The 17,486-nt window shown below is 42.6% G+C and overlaps 1 protein-coding gene across 19 annotated transcripts in view; it reads left to right on the top strand.

Moving 5' to 3' along the window:
- ADGRL3 (adhesion G protein-coupled receptor L3) overlaps positions 1-17,486 on the top strand; it is a 489,413-nt gene that overhangs the window by 401,252 nt on the left and 70,675 nt on the right. For 18 of the 19 annotated variants that reach the window (XM_033059584.1, XM_033059589.1, XM_033059570.1 and 15 more), the window contains 4 exons: positions 10,266-10,449; positions 11,267-11,389; positions 13,492-13,700; positions 14,381-14,557. In XM_033059584.1, the coding sequence (XP_032915475.1) occupies positions 10,266-10,449; positions 11,267-11,389; positions 13,492-13,700; positions 14,381-14,557 (693 nt within the window). The remainder of the gene's footprint in view (positions 1-10,265; positions 10,450-11,266; positions 11,390-13,491; positions 13,701-14,380; positions 14,558-17,486) is intronic. The other variant, XM_033059571.1, reaches the window with a different exon arrangement.

Genomic DNA, 17,486 nt, shown 5'->3' on the forward strand with positions numbered 1-17,486 from the left:
TTCAGCTTTGCTGACATGATCTCCTCATGCTGATCCCGTTATTGTGAAGAGCATCCCTGGCTGACTTTGGCTCAGAGGGCTGGAAGTATACCTTCAGTTCTGTGCTCCCTAGACAAAGGAAGGTGCAGTATGAAATTTATGCGAGAGATGTCCAGGAGTTGTGAATATCAAAAGTGCTATTGAGGAAAGATTTTTTTTGGAAGGAGGAGGGTGACCTGAGAAGATAATAATTGCTAAAATCAGTCTTACTGTTTTCTTTGGGCAAACCAATTTCAGTAGCCATAACAGAACTCCTGTAGCAATTGGTATATAAAGTCCTCTTAAGCCCAAAATAAATTGCTAAAAATAAATATACAAAGTGGATGGAGAAATTTTGCAAATTATTCAAACATAAAACTGGGAATGCATTATCAGATTATCACCTCATCTCTTTGGGTACCTTTAAAACAAACATGGATTTAATTTGTTCACTTTCACAGTATTTGTTGAGTTTAAAGCTCAGGGATTTTATTTACTCAAGGTAGAGGTTACAAATGCTGCTTCTTTGGTTTCAAATGTGATAAATTATCTTTATTTGTCTCAAAAATCCAGCAAGAACCACCCCGGCAGGTGGCATGATGAATACATATTAGTATAATGACTGGACAGTTGCCAGAAGATTTCTCAGTCATGATGATATGAAACTGCTAAGTGGTTTTTAATTTGTGATACTAATTAATGGTCAGCTGAGACTGAGCTGTCCAAGGTGTATATAAAGGTGGCAGAGTGGCCTCAGCAAGGTGCTCCATTAGCAAAGAGGGTGGCCCTCTGGAGAGCAGAGATCTACATCTCCTGCCTACCTTTCTGGAGTTCTTGCACTCTGTTTTGGGAAAGGGATGGAAAAGTCATCATGTGGGAGAATGAGTCACAGTGGGTGACGCATTTGATTAGCATAGCTTGGTTTGGTGGCTGGTCTATGATGTAAGCTGGTATGGATTTTCTTTAATTTTTTCAGAATTTATGTTTGTTCATTTTCCAGAAGTTGTTGTCCTTAAACTGAAAGACTGGAGTTGTAGAAAACACAAATCACTTGCCCTTTGGGGATTGGGAAACTGAGTTTGGTGTCACAGATTTCTTCCATGCTCCTTAGCAGGTGTCATGTGCTCGATGTGTCTCAGCTCCCCAGCTTAAAAGGCCATGGATGCAATTCTCCTGTCCTCTAGGAACAGAGGTGGGGTGATAAAGGAAAGAAAAAGTCTAAGTATTCACATAATGCAATAAGTGAGGCTGTATTAAAACAGAACACTTAAACATGGAGAATTTTGCTGATTTAGTAGCTGGAAACACAGATTTTATTAAAAGTTCATACCACATCAGTGCTTGCAGTCTTTTTATCATGTATATGCATCTGACTGCAAAGTCTGAGCTCAGCTACTTGCTTCACTTGGATTTGTGGGCTGCAGCTCTGGGGCATCAGGAGGCCAATGAATTTCCCTGCAGTGCCAAACCAGACACCTCTTCCCATGTGAAATTGCATGCTGCATTGGGATGAGGATCTTGGAAGACAAAAAATTCATAGAGTTCCCATTCTTTCAGTTTGTTTTATAAAGTCAGCATGAGTGGTTTCAAAGCTGGAGGCTGGTCAATACAACAGATAGTGTGAATGGCTTTGGGGAAAGGGTGGAAGGAGGCAGCAGAGGGTCGCTTTTGCAGCATCTTCCTCATCTAAGGGAGTTTGCTGCTCTTGGTTCCTGCATCCTCTGAGCTGCCCTGTAAATCAGCTTGCCCTGTAAATCAGCTTTGCCCTGGCAAAGATTATGGAGGTGCCACCTACTACTTGGTAATTAAAAGAGCTTCTGGGTGCAGGTGTCATCAGAGCCACGCATGAAGAGTGGTGAGATGATGGCAGGCTGCTGGTCGTAGGCAGTGGCAAGTGGTTGCAGAGTTGTCCGTCTGATTCTCCTGGAAGTTTTCTGAACACTTGTTTGAAACATAGGCTGTTTGAATTGCTGCACTAAGCAAAAAATGAAACGCTTTCCTTAGAGGATTCAAGGCATTAAGTTTAGACCTGAGCAGACTTTTTTTTTCCTTTGCTAACCTAGTAGTTCTCATCAGATAAAAGGTGCATCTGGGACTTAGCCAGTACTATTTAAAGTGGATTAATTCTGTTTGTCCTACTTCTCTCTTGCTTGCATGATTGGTCCCAACTTCCATGAAGACTAAACGAAAGAAACTTGCAGCTCTGAGAGGGAGCACAAATTGAATTATGCCGTGTTTGCTTGTGTTCTTGTTGCCCCTGTGACAAAAAAGACTCTAACCTCCATTTATACAAAAAAGAGGCAAATTAATGAAGGTTTTCAAGTTCCTTGTTTGGTGACTTAATTGGCTGTATGACAAAGAGCTCTGCAATGTGTGTCAAACAACTCTGAGAGTTCTCTGATTATTTGTGCATTGCTTGACTCCTGATGCTATTCTGCACAGCCTGTCAGGCGAGGTATCGTTGTTAAAGTGGCTGGAATAAATTGGCTAGCAGTGAGCATACAATGCTGTGTATTAACTATAGCTACAGGGAGTACTTTCAGCTGCTTTTTCAAGAGATCGAGATGTTTGCCCATGAGCATCAAAGTGCCTAAAACTTTCATTTAATATAATTAAAAGGACATCTGAAAGAAGTGTGACTTGCAGTGAGGTTCTGTGGTTTGGTAGCCCTTTGTTAAAACTCTGTGAACTTAATATACTTCACAGCTTGAGAAACCTGCACTTGATTTGTGTCAGCAAGAGTGAAACTAGAAATCCTCACCCTGCATGTTTCTGCTGTGGTGAGCCCGTTGTTAGGGGAGAGGAGGATCAAAGCAGCAGCCTTGGGTTTGTGACCAGACTCCAAAATTCTTCACATAAATGTTAAAAAAGGAAGGTGACCCTATGTTCATCTACCTACAACTCATCAACGCCTATGGTTAGGTTCTCATGTGGCAAAACTGAGAAAAAACTAGTGGTTTCTGTGTTGTTCTGTGCTTACTCTCTGCTCAAGTGTGAGTCAGTCCTGGTATCTGGTGTCACTGGTAAAAAGTCTGGATATAAATTGCCATGGGGGCAGCAGGAGATGTCCCTTTGATTTGAACTGCTGGAGTAAAGGATGAGTCTCACAGACTCCCCAGGAGTTTCCTTGAAGGCTGTGGATATTCCATCAAAGAGGCATTTCTGATGTGTGGCCCATTTTCCTTTCTTGCTACAGCCTTGCTCACTTCCCCAGTGTAATTACTGTAGCAGTTGCTTGTATGGTTCCAAATCCCAAACAGTAGGGCAGCAAATACAGATGATTCATAAATGCAGCTCTCAGCTTATTCTGCAGGGAAGATCTCATTAGATGAAATAGATCGTATGTTATTTCCTTCTTCCCAATCAATTCCTTTTATTTCAGTCCTACGGATGCCTTCTGACCTTAAAATATTCTTCCTCGTATAGTAAGTAAAGCAAAACCATAACCTGTAATTTGTAACCTTGTTCTGTTTCTCATATTGCCTATTATTTTTTGCATGCTCCCATTAGGAGATTATTGGTAGTTCAAGGCCAAGATTGCAAACCTTGCATACCTAGTAAAAGACCATTAATTCCATAGTTAAGCATTTTGTAGATGGCCTAATTTTAATAAAGGTCAGTGCCTTTCTTCTCACTACAGTGAGTTCTCAGCACTGCTGGAATTCAGGCCATTTCTGAGTCAGTACAGTTCCTGTAGCCACAGCATAAACATTGGCTGTATAGTTGAAGAGAGATGGTTGCAAGCTCTCTCTTGGGAGCCTTGGCTCTCGATCTGTGGAGCAATTTTAGAAATTCCTGTGCATGGTCATGGGAAGTTCTCTTCTTGCCTGTGCCATGAGTTGTAGGCTTTGTCTCAGTTCACCAAAACTGATCCGGTCTTTGCCAGTCAGCACTCTGGTACCAGACGTAGGCTGGTGCTTCTGGCTTACTTTTGAAGGCAGAAGCAAACATTAGCAGTAGATATTCAAATGATTTATTTATTTTCAAGCACTCACTGTGGCTGAGTTCCTTTCAGTCTATATATGTTTTTCCATTCCATTGAATGGTACAACAGTTTTGTGATGACCGTGTTGCTTTTTAAAAAAAAAAATAGACAGTGGCTGGGCTTTCCTGTAAGAAATTGTCTCCATTGTGCTCTCTGATGCTTTGACCAGAGACAGATTTTGATTTTGAATTAAAAGAATAAATGGCAAGGGGAAAAAAAATCATCCAAGAGTGAAGTGCCTTGTCAGACAGATTTGAAGGCACTTTTCAGCCATGAAGTAGAATTTAATGCCATCATGTAGCCAAATGACATTTGCCTTGTTTAGGAAGCTGAAGAAATGACATGTGCATCTCTTTTTGTGCTGAGGCCCCACACAGCAGATGACTGTAGTAATTTGATTGATGACCCCTGTGTAGTGGGATTGAGGTGCTGTTCTAAAAAGACATGTCATTTCCTGAGCTGGTCTCCTTCAGTGCAATAACCTTTCCAGAAGTATTTGTGTTCTCACATCCATACTTTTATAATGGTCCTCTCTTCCTACTGTACCAGGTACATTCAGAGTTAATGGGAGTTTCTCTTGTACTGGTGCTTTTTCTGGCCAGAGGCAAGAATCAAACAACTTCCAGCAGAACTTGTCATCAATGGCATTGATTGTGCCTTTAACTCAATTAGTTTGGAGGCTTGCAAATATTGATAGCTTGAGGAACGGGTTTGTTTTAGCACTAGGTGTTTAATATGAATACAGAGCAAAACCAGGCATTCTTGAGCAAGGATGCAAGTAAGCTCTATCCAGGTACCACTGCTTTCCAGGGGAAAAAAGAGCATGACATTGGATCATTGTACTATATCAAAATTTCAGTGCATCTGCTCTCTGATGGGCTTTTCATTTGCACTGTGAAGTTTGGACCTGAAAGGGGTTTTGTGCTTTTTTTTTTTTCTCTGCTGATTTGCCATAAGACCTCCAGCTTTTAATAAAAAGTGGGCTAGTTAGATGTTTGTGTTTCCAAATAAAGAAAAGGCATTTGTTTGGGAGCAGTGTGGGGAGAGCTCAGGCCACAAGCACAGCCTGAGGCTGTGTCTGCTTGCACTCTGCAGGTTGAGCACTGCTGTTCTTAGGAAGGGTGAGCAAATCTCTGTGGATGAGTCTGTGCTGGCAAACACCTTTGGCACAGGGGTACCAAAGCACTGCTTGATTCAATGCTCCAGCCATGATTTTAAGCTAGCTATGCAAAGCCTCGTGGCTGTAGCTCCTTATATTTGAAAGTGCACTGCATGAGATATTCCTGTGAGATCAAGGAAGTGTTAGCAGTATGAGCCAGGGCTTTGGAGGTTATAAAATTCAGATGTTTTAATTAGAGATGCCATTGCAAAAGTGGTACCTTATTGCCCTGTGCCACTGTCCTCATTCTCCCAAAGCTGCTATGTGAGGTAGGTCCTTAATGTAAGTTTCATGCTAAATAAAGTGCACTGTGTATTCAGTCTCTTCCTAAGGAGATCCTCCTTTGTAAGGAAGAACAAACTGCATATTTGAAAATAACTCAAGGATTCAACCAATATTCCCTGTAAGACCTGCTAGTATTCACTTGCCATAAAGCATTCTTTTCTCCAGCTGTAGGTTTGTTGAGATTTTTGATCTTCCATCATCTGCTCAGCAAGAGGCCAAAATGAACAATAAGGGTTTAAAGAGATTCTAACTCTAGGAGAGCTGCTGGTTTTCTGAGGTTAGGGTGCTGTACTTACGCACCATAGAACATTGCAGTCTGGGGGCAATTTTGGAAATGAGCCAAGTACCTTTAACATCTCCTAGTGATTTTCAGTGTTGAGTCCCAGCTATAGAGAGATTTTATATTGCAAAATCTGTTTCTGTCGAAGAGTGGTGTCTTGGATGTTGGTATGGTGAGAGAAAAATAAATAGATATGGTATCACTGGGTATATACAGATTCAAACCTCCTTGGTTTAAACTGTGTGCCACATAGCCAGGTATTCTCACCAGACGTTTCTAGAGGGGGAGAATGAACAAGTAAAATTCAGTTTAATGAAATGTAGCAGCTGTCACAAAGGAAATCAATGGGATATGTACAACTGGCCTTTTAGTAATGCATAATTACTGTAAGGCTTCTAATTAGTTTCCTTTTTACAATGCATCTTTTAATACCAATTTGTAAGTGTCTAAGAAGGAAGGTTTACATTTTGTTTCTCTTTTGTAACCTTGGGATAGAACTAAGAAACCATGAGCACATGCCTTTATTTGGAAAAAACCTCCCTCTGCAATTTATTAACATTTATTTGCATTGAACATACAGTCTGTGGTTCTATATAACCACATGATGAAAGGCATCACCGTCATGGGATTTTTCTTTTGTGCTCAGCAGGGTCTTGCTCTTCTCTCAATGTCCAATTGTAGTCACTGCTGGGGACATGAAAGGTTCACTGTGTGTAATATTCTGTGACCCAGGATGGTTGCTCTTTACAGGCTGGTAATTAGAGGGTTTGGCTTTGCATGTGTGGATACCCTGACATCACAGAGACCATGAAGCTGTGCTGTGTATCTCAGCACAGAAAGTCTGCCTTCTTGGCTTCCTTCTGCCATGCCCTTCTTCCCTCATTTGATCTTAGCCTACAAACAAGTGAGCTGTGCTTTATCAAAGTTTTCTCTTGATCTAGTTTGAGTTACTTTTGTCCTTCTCCTGGTGCATCTGTGTTCTTGTGCTGTCTAGTCAGTCATTACGTCTAAGCAACACCAGCATTGATTTGGTACCATGCTGTTCATGGTGTTGAGGTATGTTTGGGCTCCAAGCCCCACATTTTTATTTTGCAAGAAGCTCAGCTGAGCATTTGGAAGAAGGAGTCGGCAAAGGAAGAAAAGAAAACCACAGGAGAGGTAGTTCTTTAGTTTAGGAAGCAAGGGCAGGGTTTCCAAGTGAGGCCATGCATCATTCTTTAGTAAATGTTTGGTTCTTTATGGATGAGTATAATCTCATGTGATTTGGAGCAATATGAGAATAATCCTCGGGGTAGTTTCTTCTACTTTCAGTGGAGAGAGAAACTGGAGAGTATCTGGGCTCTCATGTTAAATAATAGAATTGGGATGGGATGAAACTACATGAGAACTTTTCCTATCTCCCTCTGCAAGTCCGCGCCTTTGTCAGGATCCCCAGAGATCTCAGGTAAAACCTATCAAGCCATCAGCTCCCCAGCACACCTATCCCATGCCTTCTGCATTTTGAAGGCTCTTTCTCAGGGCAATCCCTCCTCCAGCTGATCACTGAGAGGCTTTCTTGGAGGTTTGGCACAGCTGTTTCCTCTGTGCTGGAGTTTCATCAGACCACAAAGTCATTTGACCAGATACCAAACCCACATAAATCACAAAGGCTCAGCTTAAATATAAAGACACAGGCCTATCCTTGCCATGTGTGCCTGCTTTCCCACAACTCCCCTGCCCAACTTTTCCCAGTTGGCATCTCTGTCTCGCTAGGCACTGTTGCTATAACAGCTGTTTTGTTTCATTTAAACACCTACCTCAGCTCCTGTCCAAAATGCAAACATTTCATTAGCACCTCATCTCCTTGGCTTCAGCCCACAGCACTCGGCCATAATGAAGTGCTGCACTCAGAAATATAATGTGGGGAGCACTTGATTAATGCACTGAGACAGGTGAGGGGAATGACCCTCTGGGAGAAGCTAGGGGCTAAATTAATCCTGGATGTAATGCCAACAAAGACAGTCTACCAGCTTTGTTCGGATACACGATAAGGACGTGACCCAAAGTCCTTGGAAATCTTCCTGGAGCTTTTGTGTTTGACCCCAGACCTGAAGTGATGTGAAGTGGCTGGTTTCAGGTTAGTCACTTCAGGAGGATGGATGCTCAGCACTGGGTGGGGAGTGCACATGGTGCAGGAAGCAGTACATCAGGTTTAACTGGTGTTCTCTCTCAAAACTGCATGCACACATATGTGCACATTTAAAACAAAAGAACAAATGCATTAGATAAAATATTTCTTCTGGGGGAAAGTCTTTGCAGCAGATGTTTCAGTGTAACACAAATATTTCAGCATCTGTTTCATGTTCTGATGAATAGACATTACCTTTCTATCTAGAGCCAGGAGCTGGATCTGCTGCAAAGACATTTTCCACCATTCATATATTGATAAAAGTATGCAGGATGTTGTTTTAGCAGAGAATTTAAGACACCGGTAGGAGCTGAGCTAAATGGAGGTAAGGCAAATTGTGTGATAACATTGAAAGGGTAGAAAAATCCTTATTTTTCTGCTTTCCAGGCGTAAAAGGTCTTTACAAGAAAGCACCATGTTGTGTAGAAGCTGCACTACAAAATAATCAAGCTTTTTTGGTCACTGAAAAAAAATACCAGCTATTTTTTTGCCTGTGAAGACATAAGCTACCAAATTATACTACAGAATTTTATTAAGAGCTGTAAAGATCAGGCCCCCAAATTCTAAAACACAGAAAAAATACCAGATTTAAATGCTATGGATTTTTCAGTTTCTTCTTGACTACTAATTTCAACTGGTTTGTTGTATACGCATAGCAAATGTGTTAAGATAATTTTTAGACTATTCAGGAAAATCAGTTTAAGAATCAGTTTAAAAAATTGCTTCATGGTTATCAAGTTCCACTTAAAACCAAATGAGTGAGGCATTCTGCTTATGGGATAGGAGAGGCTTGGCATAAGAACAAATGAGTTAATTGACCATGAATAAATGTAACTGTGAAAGTAGGAGCTTTGTGCTGTCAGAGCAGCCCAATTATGGTGCAGTCTCTCAGCAGGAAACTTGGTGGTGTGAGAAACCTTCCAAACTCAAGAAAGGTGTCTTTGCTGGGATTAAAAGCACCAGCAGTGGCAGTTCGAGCTGTCTTTGCTTCTCCTCGAACCTTGCTGTAATTTCAATGTTAGTTAAGATCACATGGATCTAGCAATAAATTCTAGTTCGATGTGATCACATCTCTCACTGCTCATTCGCACCTGACCATGACTGGTGAGTGAGTCAGGATGCTCTGTTCTCTCTGTACCACACATTGCCATTGGAACACTCCTCCTGAGGGCTCTGCTGGAGAATGGGCTATGCCACAGCTTCTTTCCATCCATGGCTTTAGCAGCAGTTTCAGGAGTAAATACTGAGGTATTCCCGTGACAGTGAGTCCATGGGGCATACTTTAGGCTTGGAAAATGTTGAAGTCCCATGGGACTGTCATCAGCTTGCAGAGCAGAGGTGTGGGTTTGATGCCTATGTGCTCAGTATACAGAAAATTATTATGAAAAGCAATTTCATCTTTAAGGGGAGGTTGGTTTCTGCAGCTAGCATATAGCTGGCAGTGGAGGTGTTTCTCTGCCTGGTGACTAGACCCTAACCAGCTGAAGAAAGCATGATCAAAGTAGCTTATTTTTTATCCTTTTCCTCAGCACAATCAGTTCTATCAACTGGTACAGCTGATCTCATTTTAAAATGTTAGCTGAAAAGTGGTTGAGTCAGCTGTGGTTAGTAACGAAGCGGAGGGTTTAGGTTGGGTAAATTCTACTGCAGTAATTTTGCAGTACATGAGACCAGCAGAGTTTCCTGTGATCCTATGTGTGCATCCAGATTAACCTGTGGGAAGTTATCCGTGGGAGAGCTCTTTGTGCGTGGCAGCCCAGTGCAGAAGGTGCACTGTAGGAGGGACTGAAGCAGTTTCCGCAGGGCTGACTCCTTCCTGAGTGCAGTGATTTGAAATGTAGTGTCTTATCTAAATCTCTATGGGCACCTGCTGCTGCTCTGGGTGAAGTGGTGTAACTCAGCTATCTCTGTGTCTTCATGGCTGCCTGCCAGAGGTTATGTGGTGGGAAATGTTCTAGGGAGTGTAGCCTTTGCAGATACTAAATACCTTCCTTAAGTGTCCCAGCCCTACTCTTGAGTCCTGATGGGTTTTTCCTGCATGTTTCCTTAACCATCATCTTCCTCCTACCCTTCCTTCCCCACCTGCCCTAGTTCCTTCTTTTTCCAAGCCCAGAGGTGGTGATTATGGAAGCTGAAAATCACCATTTCCAGACTGCATTTATAATAAAATCAGTATCTCCTCCCTGTCCCATCTGATGGTATAAAAGTTTTCCTGCTCCACTGCAGGCTGCCCTAATGGGTGGGGGAAGGAGATGCTGTCATCCCCCTGTAAACTGACATGTGTGAAGGATGGGACTAAGCATGTGTCAGAGGTCTCTGGTGCTTTAGGTTCGCTGGAGCCTTTTCTCACTCCATCCCCTGTTCCTTGCAGGCCATGGTGGAGACGGTGAACAACCTGCTGCAGCCCCAGGCGCTGAACGCGTGGAGGGACCTGAACGCGAGCGAGCAGCAGCGCGCGGCCACCAAGCTGCTGGACACGGTGGAGGACAGCGCCTTCGTGCTGGCTGACAACCTGCTCAAGACAGACATCGTCCGGGAGAACACCGACAACATCCGTAAGGGGCAGATCCCGTCGGTGCCGAGAGCAGCCAGTGGAAGGGTGAAGGCTGCCAAGCCCGGCTTTGGTCTTGGTGTCCCTAGATTAACTGGAGAGTGATTGGTTAGATCGGTCTTGGACCTTTGTCTGAAGGACTTCAAAGTCTTTCCTAAAGAGCCTAAAGGAATAAGGCAGCTCTCTACCCCTGAAATCCCATGGAAGACGAGCACCTGACCTGCCTTTATTACTCCCAGCTTTGAGGGTATAATCTGGGCTAGAGCAATGAGAGCGCTGCTTCACAGGGGGATTGCTCAGCATCAGGCAGTTGTGTTTCATTTCATACAAATTTGTGTCTTTATTCAGCTGATTGTTGATTTTAATTAAAAAACAAGCATGATGGAAAGCACCAGCACTCCCACTGTGCATATGTAAAATGAGAACAACTCTTCTTTCTATTTCCATGAATACAGATCCTGGGCACTGATAACATTTACAGAAAGTACCAATCGCCAGTGGCAAAGAACTAGTATTCTCAGATTTTCATTTTAACCGTTGTCCTTAATATCCTGAGGTTCTTGTTTACAAGAACTGGTTGTCTTTTGTCTTCCACAGAGAGTAGAATTTATTTGCACTTTTTTTAAAATTAAATTTAAAACTTCTTCAGGGCAAAGATTTAAAAAGAAACAGGAGCCCAACCACATTCTAGCATGCAGCATTGTAAGTTGATTCCCCTCCTCTCAGCTGGTCTGGAACACTATTTTCTAGCTTGGAAATACTGTGTTGGAGATTATTTCAGCAGAGATTTTTTTCTTAGTGTCTGTCTCTCTTGCACACAGAGCTGGAAGTTGCGAGACTGAGCACAGATGGGAATCTGGAAGATCTGAAGTTTCCCCAGAACATGGGCCATGGGAGCGCCATTCAGCTGTCAGCAAATACCTTGAAGCAAAATGGTCGAAATGGTAGGTCTGGCACCTCAGGTCATGCCAGCCTCATCAGGCAGTCATGTCTTAGGCATTGTTTTGTGTTTAACCATTATAAGTAAAGTATTAATTGCTATGTCAATATTTTAATTAACGGGTGGCATCATTTGCTCATGCCCTTGACTGCAAGCTACGTTGGCTGGCTGGGAATGTATTATATTGCTAAGTGATTCACAGCCTTCAAAAGTATTTTATGATGGTAAAAATGCATCAGATCCTTAAATTATGGGGCTTCTGGGGCACAGTGCTGAATCCAGAGGAGTGCTTTTAAGTGCTGAGTTTTGCGGTAGGAGGCTTCAGATGGGATAAGAGGCTCATTTTAGTAAACTGCTTCACAGCAGGGCACCATACAAATATCTGAAAAAGTAGAGAGAAGAAACAATGGTAGCAAATACTGCTAATGAGCCAACATGGCAGAAAAGGTTGATTAACTGTTATGAGTCTAAATCTTTAGTGCCTTAATCTTGGATTATGTTGTATGTGAATGGTCTTCATCCTTCCAAGGCATTTATTTCCAGATCAGGAGTTTGAGCAGACACATTTGTTGATCTCTACAACCTCACTGTAGACCAACTTTAAACTCATAGGTTTATACTGGTGGGCCCAAATGCTCCTATTTCTGAGTTCCTTTAAAATTTAATCAGGATACAACACTCATATAGGGGCTTTGGTCACTGCAGGAAAAACACAGAGTCCTAGAATGGCTTAGTTTGGAAGAGACCTTTAAGATCATCTGGTTCCAACCCCCTTACCTTGAGCAGGAACACTTTCTACTAAAGTTTCTCAAGCGCCATCCAACCTGGCCTTAAACACTTCCAGAGATAGGGCATCCCCAGCTTTTCTGGGCAATCTGTGCCAGTGCTTCACCCTCCTCTGTGTAAAGAATAAAGAACATGGAGTCATAGGGCAGCATTACAACCAGACCAGGTGTGTTAAAATTTCCAAAAATTTTAGACAAAATTTGGTCTGGCGGTTCAGAAAGTCTTGCTTTTGGCTTGCTTGCAGATAGGATTTGAGGAGAAGTATTTCTTTTAGAGACAGTTTAAAACTCAAGATGTGTAGCAAAACTCCAGCAGAGCTGGATTTTAACTCTGCTGTCTATTGGCAGCGGTGAAAGGGAAGTTTTGTATTTCTAAACACAGTATCACTGGAGTTCTGTTTAAAGCAGAACCCCATCAATTTGCACCAGCTTGACACATGCCCAGAGGTCATCAAAGAGCTACAAATAAAAGTATTATAAAAGGATTTAAGTTGGGAAGAACCTTTGGAGTAATCAGTGCCTCACCTGCATCAGATTCACAGTGTGATTCATATAGAAACAAAAACATACCTCTTCACAACTAATACATATAAAAGTGAACTAATCACATTCCATAAGTATTTATAGACTGTGAAATAATGTGCAAAACAGAAGGCAAACTGGATGGTTTCAGTTAAAAACAGTTGCTGGTAGACTCGGCTTTCTGCAGGCTCTCTAATAGTGTTTTTCTGATTATCTGATTGCCAAATGAAGAGAATAAATGTATTTTTTAAATAAAATTTCTGAAATTTTGTTTAACCAATTGTGTGATTGGAATTGTGTTGAAAAGATTCTGAGGTTTTTTCCCAGAATTGTCCCTACACTTTTCTGAGATAGTCTTAATTTATTACAAGACTAAACTATAGTTTTATACTGCATCTGTGCAACATTTCAGCTTGAAACATGTTTCCCAGGTATATCCAGGAGAATAAAGTGATGTCAGGTGGGAAATGGACCACCTGGCCTCTTTTTTTCTGAAGCCAGTTACACCTACTGATGCCAAAAATAAGCCCACCTTCCCTGTCTGTCTTCTGCTCATATGTTTGCTTATAAAAGTTTCTTTTGGAAGAAGCAGCTCTGCCCTTCTTATCCAAGGACTGCTTGTTGCACCTCTTGGTGCTCCCTGGAATTGGCAAGAGGTGGGTTTTCAGATGCCACATCCTGGTCCTTTCACATTTTCTCAGAGAAGTTCTGAAGTACGAGGAAAAAAATTGCAATCTAAAAAATAAAAAGCTACCTCAGTGATTCGACCTGCCTATCTAACCTCTTACCTCTCTTCTAGGTGAGATCAGGGTGGCTTTTGTGCTGTACAACAACCTGGGCACCTATCTCTCCACGGAGAATGCCAGCATGAAGTTGGGAACAGAAGCGATGTCAACCAATCACTCAGTCATTGTCAACTCCCCTGTCATCACGGCAGCAATAAATAAAGAGTTCAGCAATAAGGTTTACCTGGCTGATCCTGTGGTGTTTACTGTCAAGCACATAAAGGTGTGTGAGTTCAGAAAGCACTTCTCTTTTTCTTTTTTTTTGCAGTTTCTGAAATGAAATGATGCAAAAGTTGGCTGCTGTGATGCCCCCAGCAATCCTTGATTAGATTTTGAATTATACTTTTGTTCCTTTGCACTTTGTGTTATTTATGGAGAAGATCTCTTTTATACTGTATTAATAGAAGTAAAGAAAGTCTCCTTTGAGCTGATACCCATTGCTTAGTTGCTGACACGCATCATTCTGTAATTAAATACTACCAATAAATTAGAATAGACCATAATATTATTTTATCATGGTGGCAGGGGACGTTAGAGGAAAGTGGAATTACAGTGGAAGAGGACAGCTAGTCCTCCTATTAGCCAAGCTCAGTCATTGCAAAAGTTGATTGCTTAAAGCAATTAATTTCTCTGCTCTGCAATGCAAATGAAGCAGTCTGGTTTTGAAGAGCTGGATTTAGTCAATGTCTGAAATTAATCAAGAACAAAGAACTAAGTTTGCATTAGCAAAGAGTGCAGCAACAATCTAACTTTCCCTGTATTGGCAAGCAATACTTGATGTATAAACCACAGCTGATTATTTATCTAAAATTAAAGGGTGAGAGTTACAAAGAGCCTCAATAGCATTTAGAAATCTCTGAGAACCTGTCATTGTTACTGCATTTATTAATTTCTTCTCTGCAGCAGTCAGAAGAAAATTTTAACCCAAACTGTTCCTTCTGGAGCTACACGAAGCGTACAATGACAGGGTATTGGTCCACCCAGGGCTGTCGTCTCCTGACAACTAACAAGACACACACCACGTGCTCCTGCAACCACCTCACCAACTTTGCAGTCCTGATGGCACATGTGGAAGTTAAGGTAGGCATTGCAGATTGCCAGGCTGCCAATGCACTGGGCAGGAAAAGTGGTCAGTGTGTGGCACCATTTTGTTACCACTAATGGAGCTGAGCAGGGAAGTTTCTGTGTGACAGTAACTGTGAAAGTAGAACCAGCTGGTGTAAGTCTTCCTTCTGCTCTGTGGTGAAACAGGAAATAGTCATACCAATGCAAAGCCTGTCTTAGGCTCCTAGCATGGGCAGGTCTGAGCTGGGGATGGCGAGTGAGCAGGTTTAGCTGTTGCCATTCCTCTGCTAACTGGTGCAGAACGTCTGGCTGGGTTCTTTCTCCTTGTGCCACCAGGGAATAGCGAGCTGAGGGGACAGAAGTGTGCAGTCTGCCTTGTGGGGTGCAGGTTGGATGCCCTGGTGGCAGCAACTGCAGATACACTGCCACATGTGTTGGTGTGAGGTGTGTGTGTGGAGCCAACAGTGTTTTCCTTCTTCCAGCTAGGGGGAAAAATACGTTGTCTGCATCTCACTGTGGGACAGAGAGATGCAGAGTGTGACACATGAGAGAGAATATCATCCAATACCATCCTGTATAGACTGGGCATCCACTTGAGGCCAATGCACGACCAGCTGGTTCCCTTGCCTGCATTTTTGTCCATGGTGTAAATCTGACTTTCCACATGACTAACCCCACTGGAGCTAAAGAAGTTAATACTGAAAGTAGATGTTTCTCACATTAACAGTGGTTTTGGGAGCAAAGCACATATTTGGGATTTTACTCAAGAACAGGAGGATGGTTGAGATGGTCCTCCATTTCCTAATCTGCCTTGGCTGTCTTTGGTTGAGAGCAGTCTAAACTGCTGGAGAAAGAAGAGAAGGCCCTGATGCCCAAAAGATTTTGGCCTATTCAGAGCACATATTTACAGGTTAATGACATTCTGCAGTCCAGGTCTGGTTTTGCCAATTTCCTACAACTGCTTGAATTTTCATAAGAAATGTTTGTTTGGCTCATTGTCACCCACCTGGAATTAACAGATATGCCTGAGTATCTGAAGTCAGAGGCTGCAGCTGGCAAATGCAGATCGTGATCCACTCCACTGGTGTGAGTGGGGGTGATCCCTGCTGCTTGGTGCAGACACAGCCCGGTGCTCAACAAGCATCTTCTCAAGCTGGAAATAGGTCAGCCATGTCTGCACTTCCCATCCAAACCTCAAGACAAGTAGAGCTGCTGTTATCTCATCTTGCAGGAAAAGTATCTAATACCCTTCCTCGCCCGTGTTCATCCAGCAGATTGGAAAGAGCTGCAGCTGGAAGCTTCTTGAGTACCAAACCAGTGTGCTATTAGCTAGTGGTGTTCCTGGGTGTTAACAAGTGCCCTCAAGACTTTCTGGTCATGTTTTATCATTTGGCTGCAGCCAAAGTACCACTGCTGTAAGAGCCAAATTGGCTACACTTTGCTGACATTGATACAACCGGACAGCTTCCTGGCATGTCCACTTCAGTGATCATCCTGGCCAGAGGGCAAAGGCAGGGCAGGGTTTCCTCCCACATTAACACAGATACATATTTCAGATATAAATATGCAAACATTTGCAACTCGTCCCACCAGCTGCTTGTCACCTTGCTCTTCCTGATGGCACTGTCTCACTCCATGGTGGACCCGACCATGTGGCTCTTGGCATATAAGGTGGCTTGTATGACATTCCTTATGCTATTGTGATGAGTTGATTTTAAAGTTTTGGCAGCACAATACCTGCTGGTTTGGAAAAGTGGAGGTTTAACAGCAAATTGAGGTTGTTGTCATTCATTGATTCATGCTCACTGTTCATAGATATGCTTTTGAGCCATTTTTTTATCCTGTGGCTGGTTCAAAAAGGCATTCCTCAGTCATTCCAAGTGTTCTTGGAGGTGGAATGATCCTTGGGGAAATGATATTGTGTGCTTCTGCAAGACCTCTTGGACCAGTGTTCTGGCAATGACCAGGACCTCTAAAAAGGACTGTTGTACACACAACAATTAATAATATTCTGGGAGTTTTACAAGAGAAACTGTTTTCTCCTGTGATTGAGATCTGTAGTTTCCTGACTTCATTGTTTGAATTTTTGGATCCATAGGGAGCATCCTTTGTTGTAAGGAGTATCCACAGCACCCTGCCTAATGAGACTGGGTGTCATGGGGAGCAGACATCGTAGTCCTGTTCCTTAATCAAAAACCAGCAGCAGTTTGACAAGTGTCACATCTGCTGGTGAATGATCTCCCTGCCTGGTAACATGGCACCAGGGCGTGTTCTCCAGGGGGGATCTCAGTGACTGCTCTGTGAGTTCTGGACTACAGTTTAATTATTAGCAGAGTGTGTGTGGCAAGGTGGAGCTGGAAGGTAGTACTGCTGAGGAGAGGTGATTGATGGCCATCTGGATCTCCAGCATGAAAAAGCAATATGTCTTTGTCCAGAAGGACAGAAAATGCCACCAGCTGACCATGGCAACAGGGATTTATTGGTGTGCTTGAAGAGTAGAATTTGCTGGGATCAATTCTGGTCTGACTAGGACAGTAGTACCTGATTAAGAGGAGAATTTAATTTGAAGATGTTTTCTGCCTGTTAAAATAAGTTGGGCTCAGAGTTTGTTATTTACCCACTGAGGTAAAATAACAGTGCCCAAGCCCAAGAGTTTGCCATGCACACAAGAAGGATGCATAACTGCTGGGAGGAGCAGTGGGCCCTCACCTACAGGTCCCACTCCAGCCACTGTCTATAAAAATGTGATGGCTCCCATGCTGTGGAACAAAGCCCATTGTTAAATAAGCCATCCTACCTATGTAATTGCTGTAGAATTATTCAAAATTTACAAGTTGTTTTTCATAAGCTTGTGCTTTGCATCACACTAATTATAGCAGATGCATCTTAAATGTATCATGGGAAAATTATGCAGCCAGAAAACAAGTTCAGAGCTGGTGGGAAA

Source organism: Catharus ustulatus, chromosome 5 (assembly GCF_009819885.2).
Source record: "Catharus ustulatus isolate bCatUst1 chromosome 5, bCatUst1.pri.v2, whole genome shotgun sequence".
In the NCBI taxonomy this organism is placed as follows: Eukaryota; Metazoa; Chordata; class Aves; order Passeriformes; family Turdidae; genus Catharus; species Catharus ustulatus.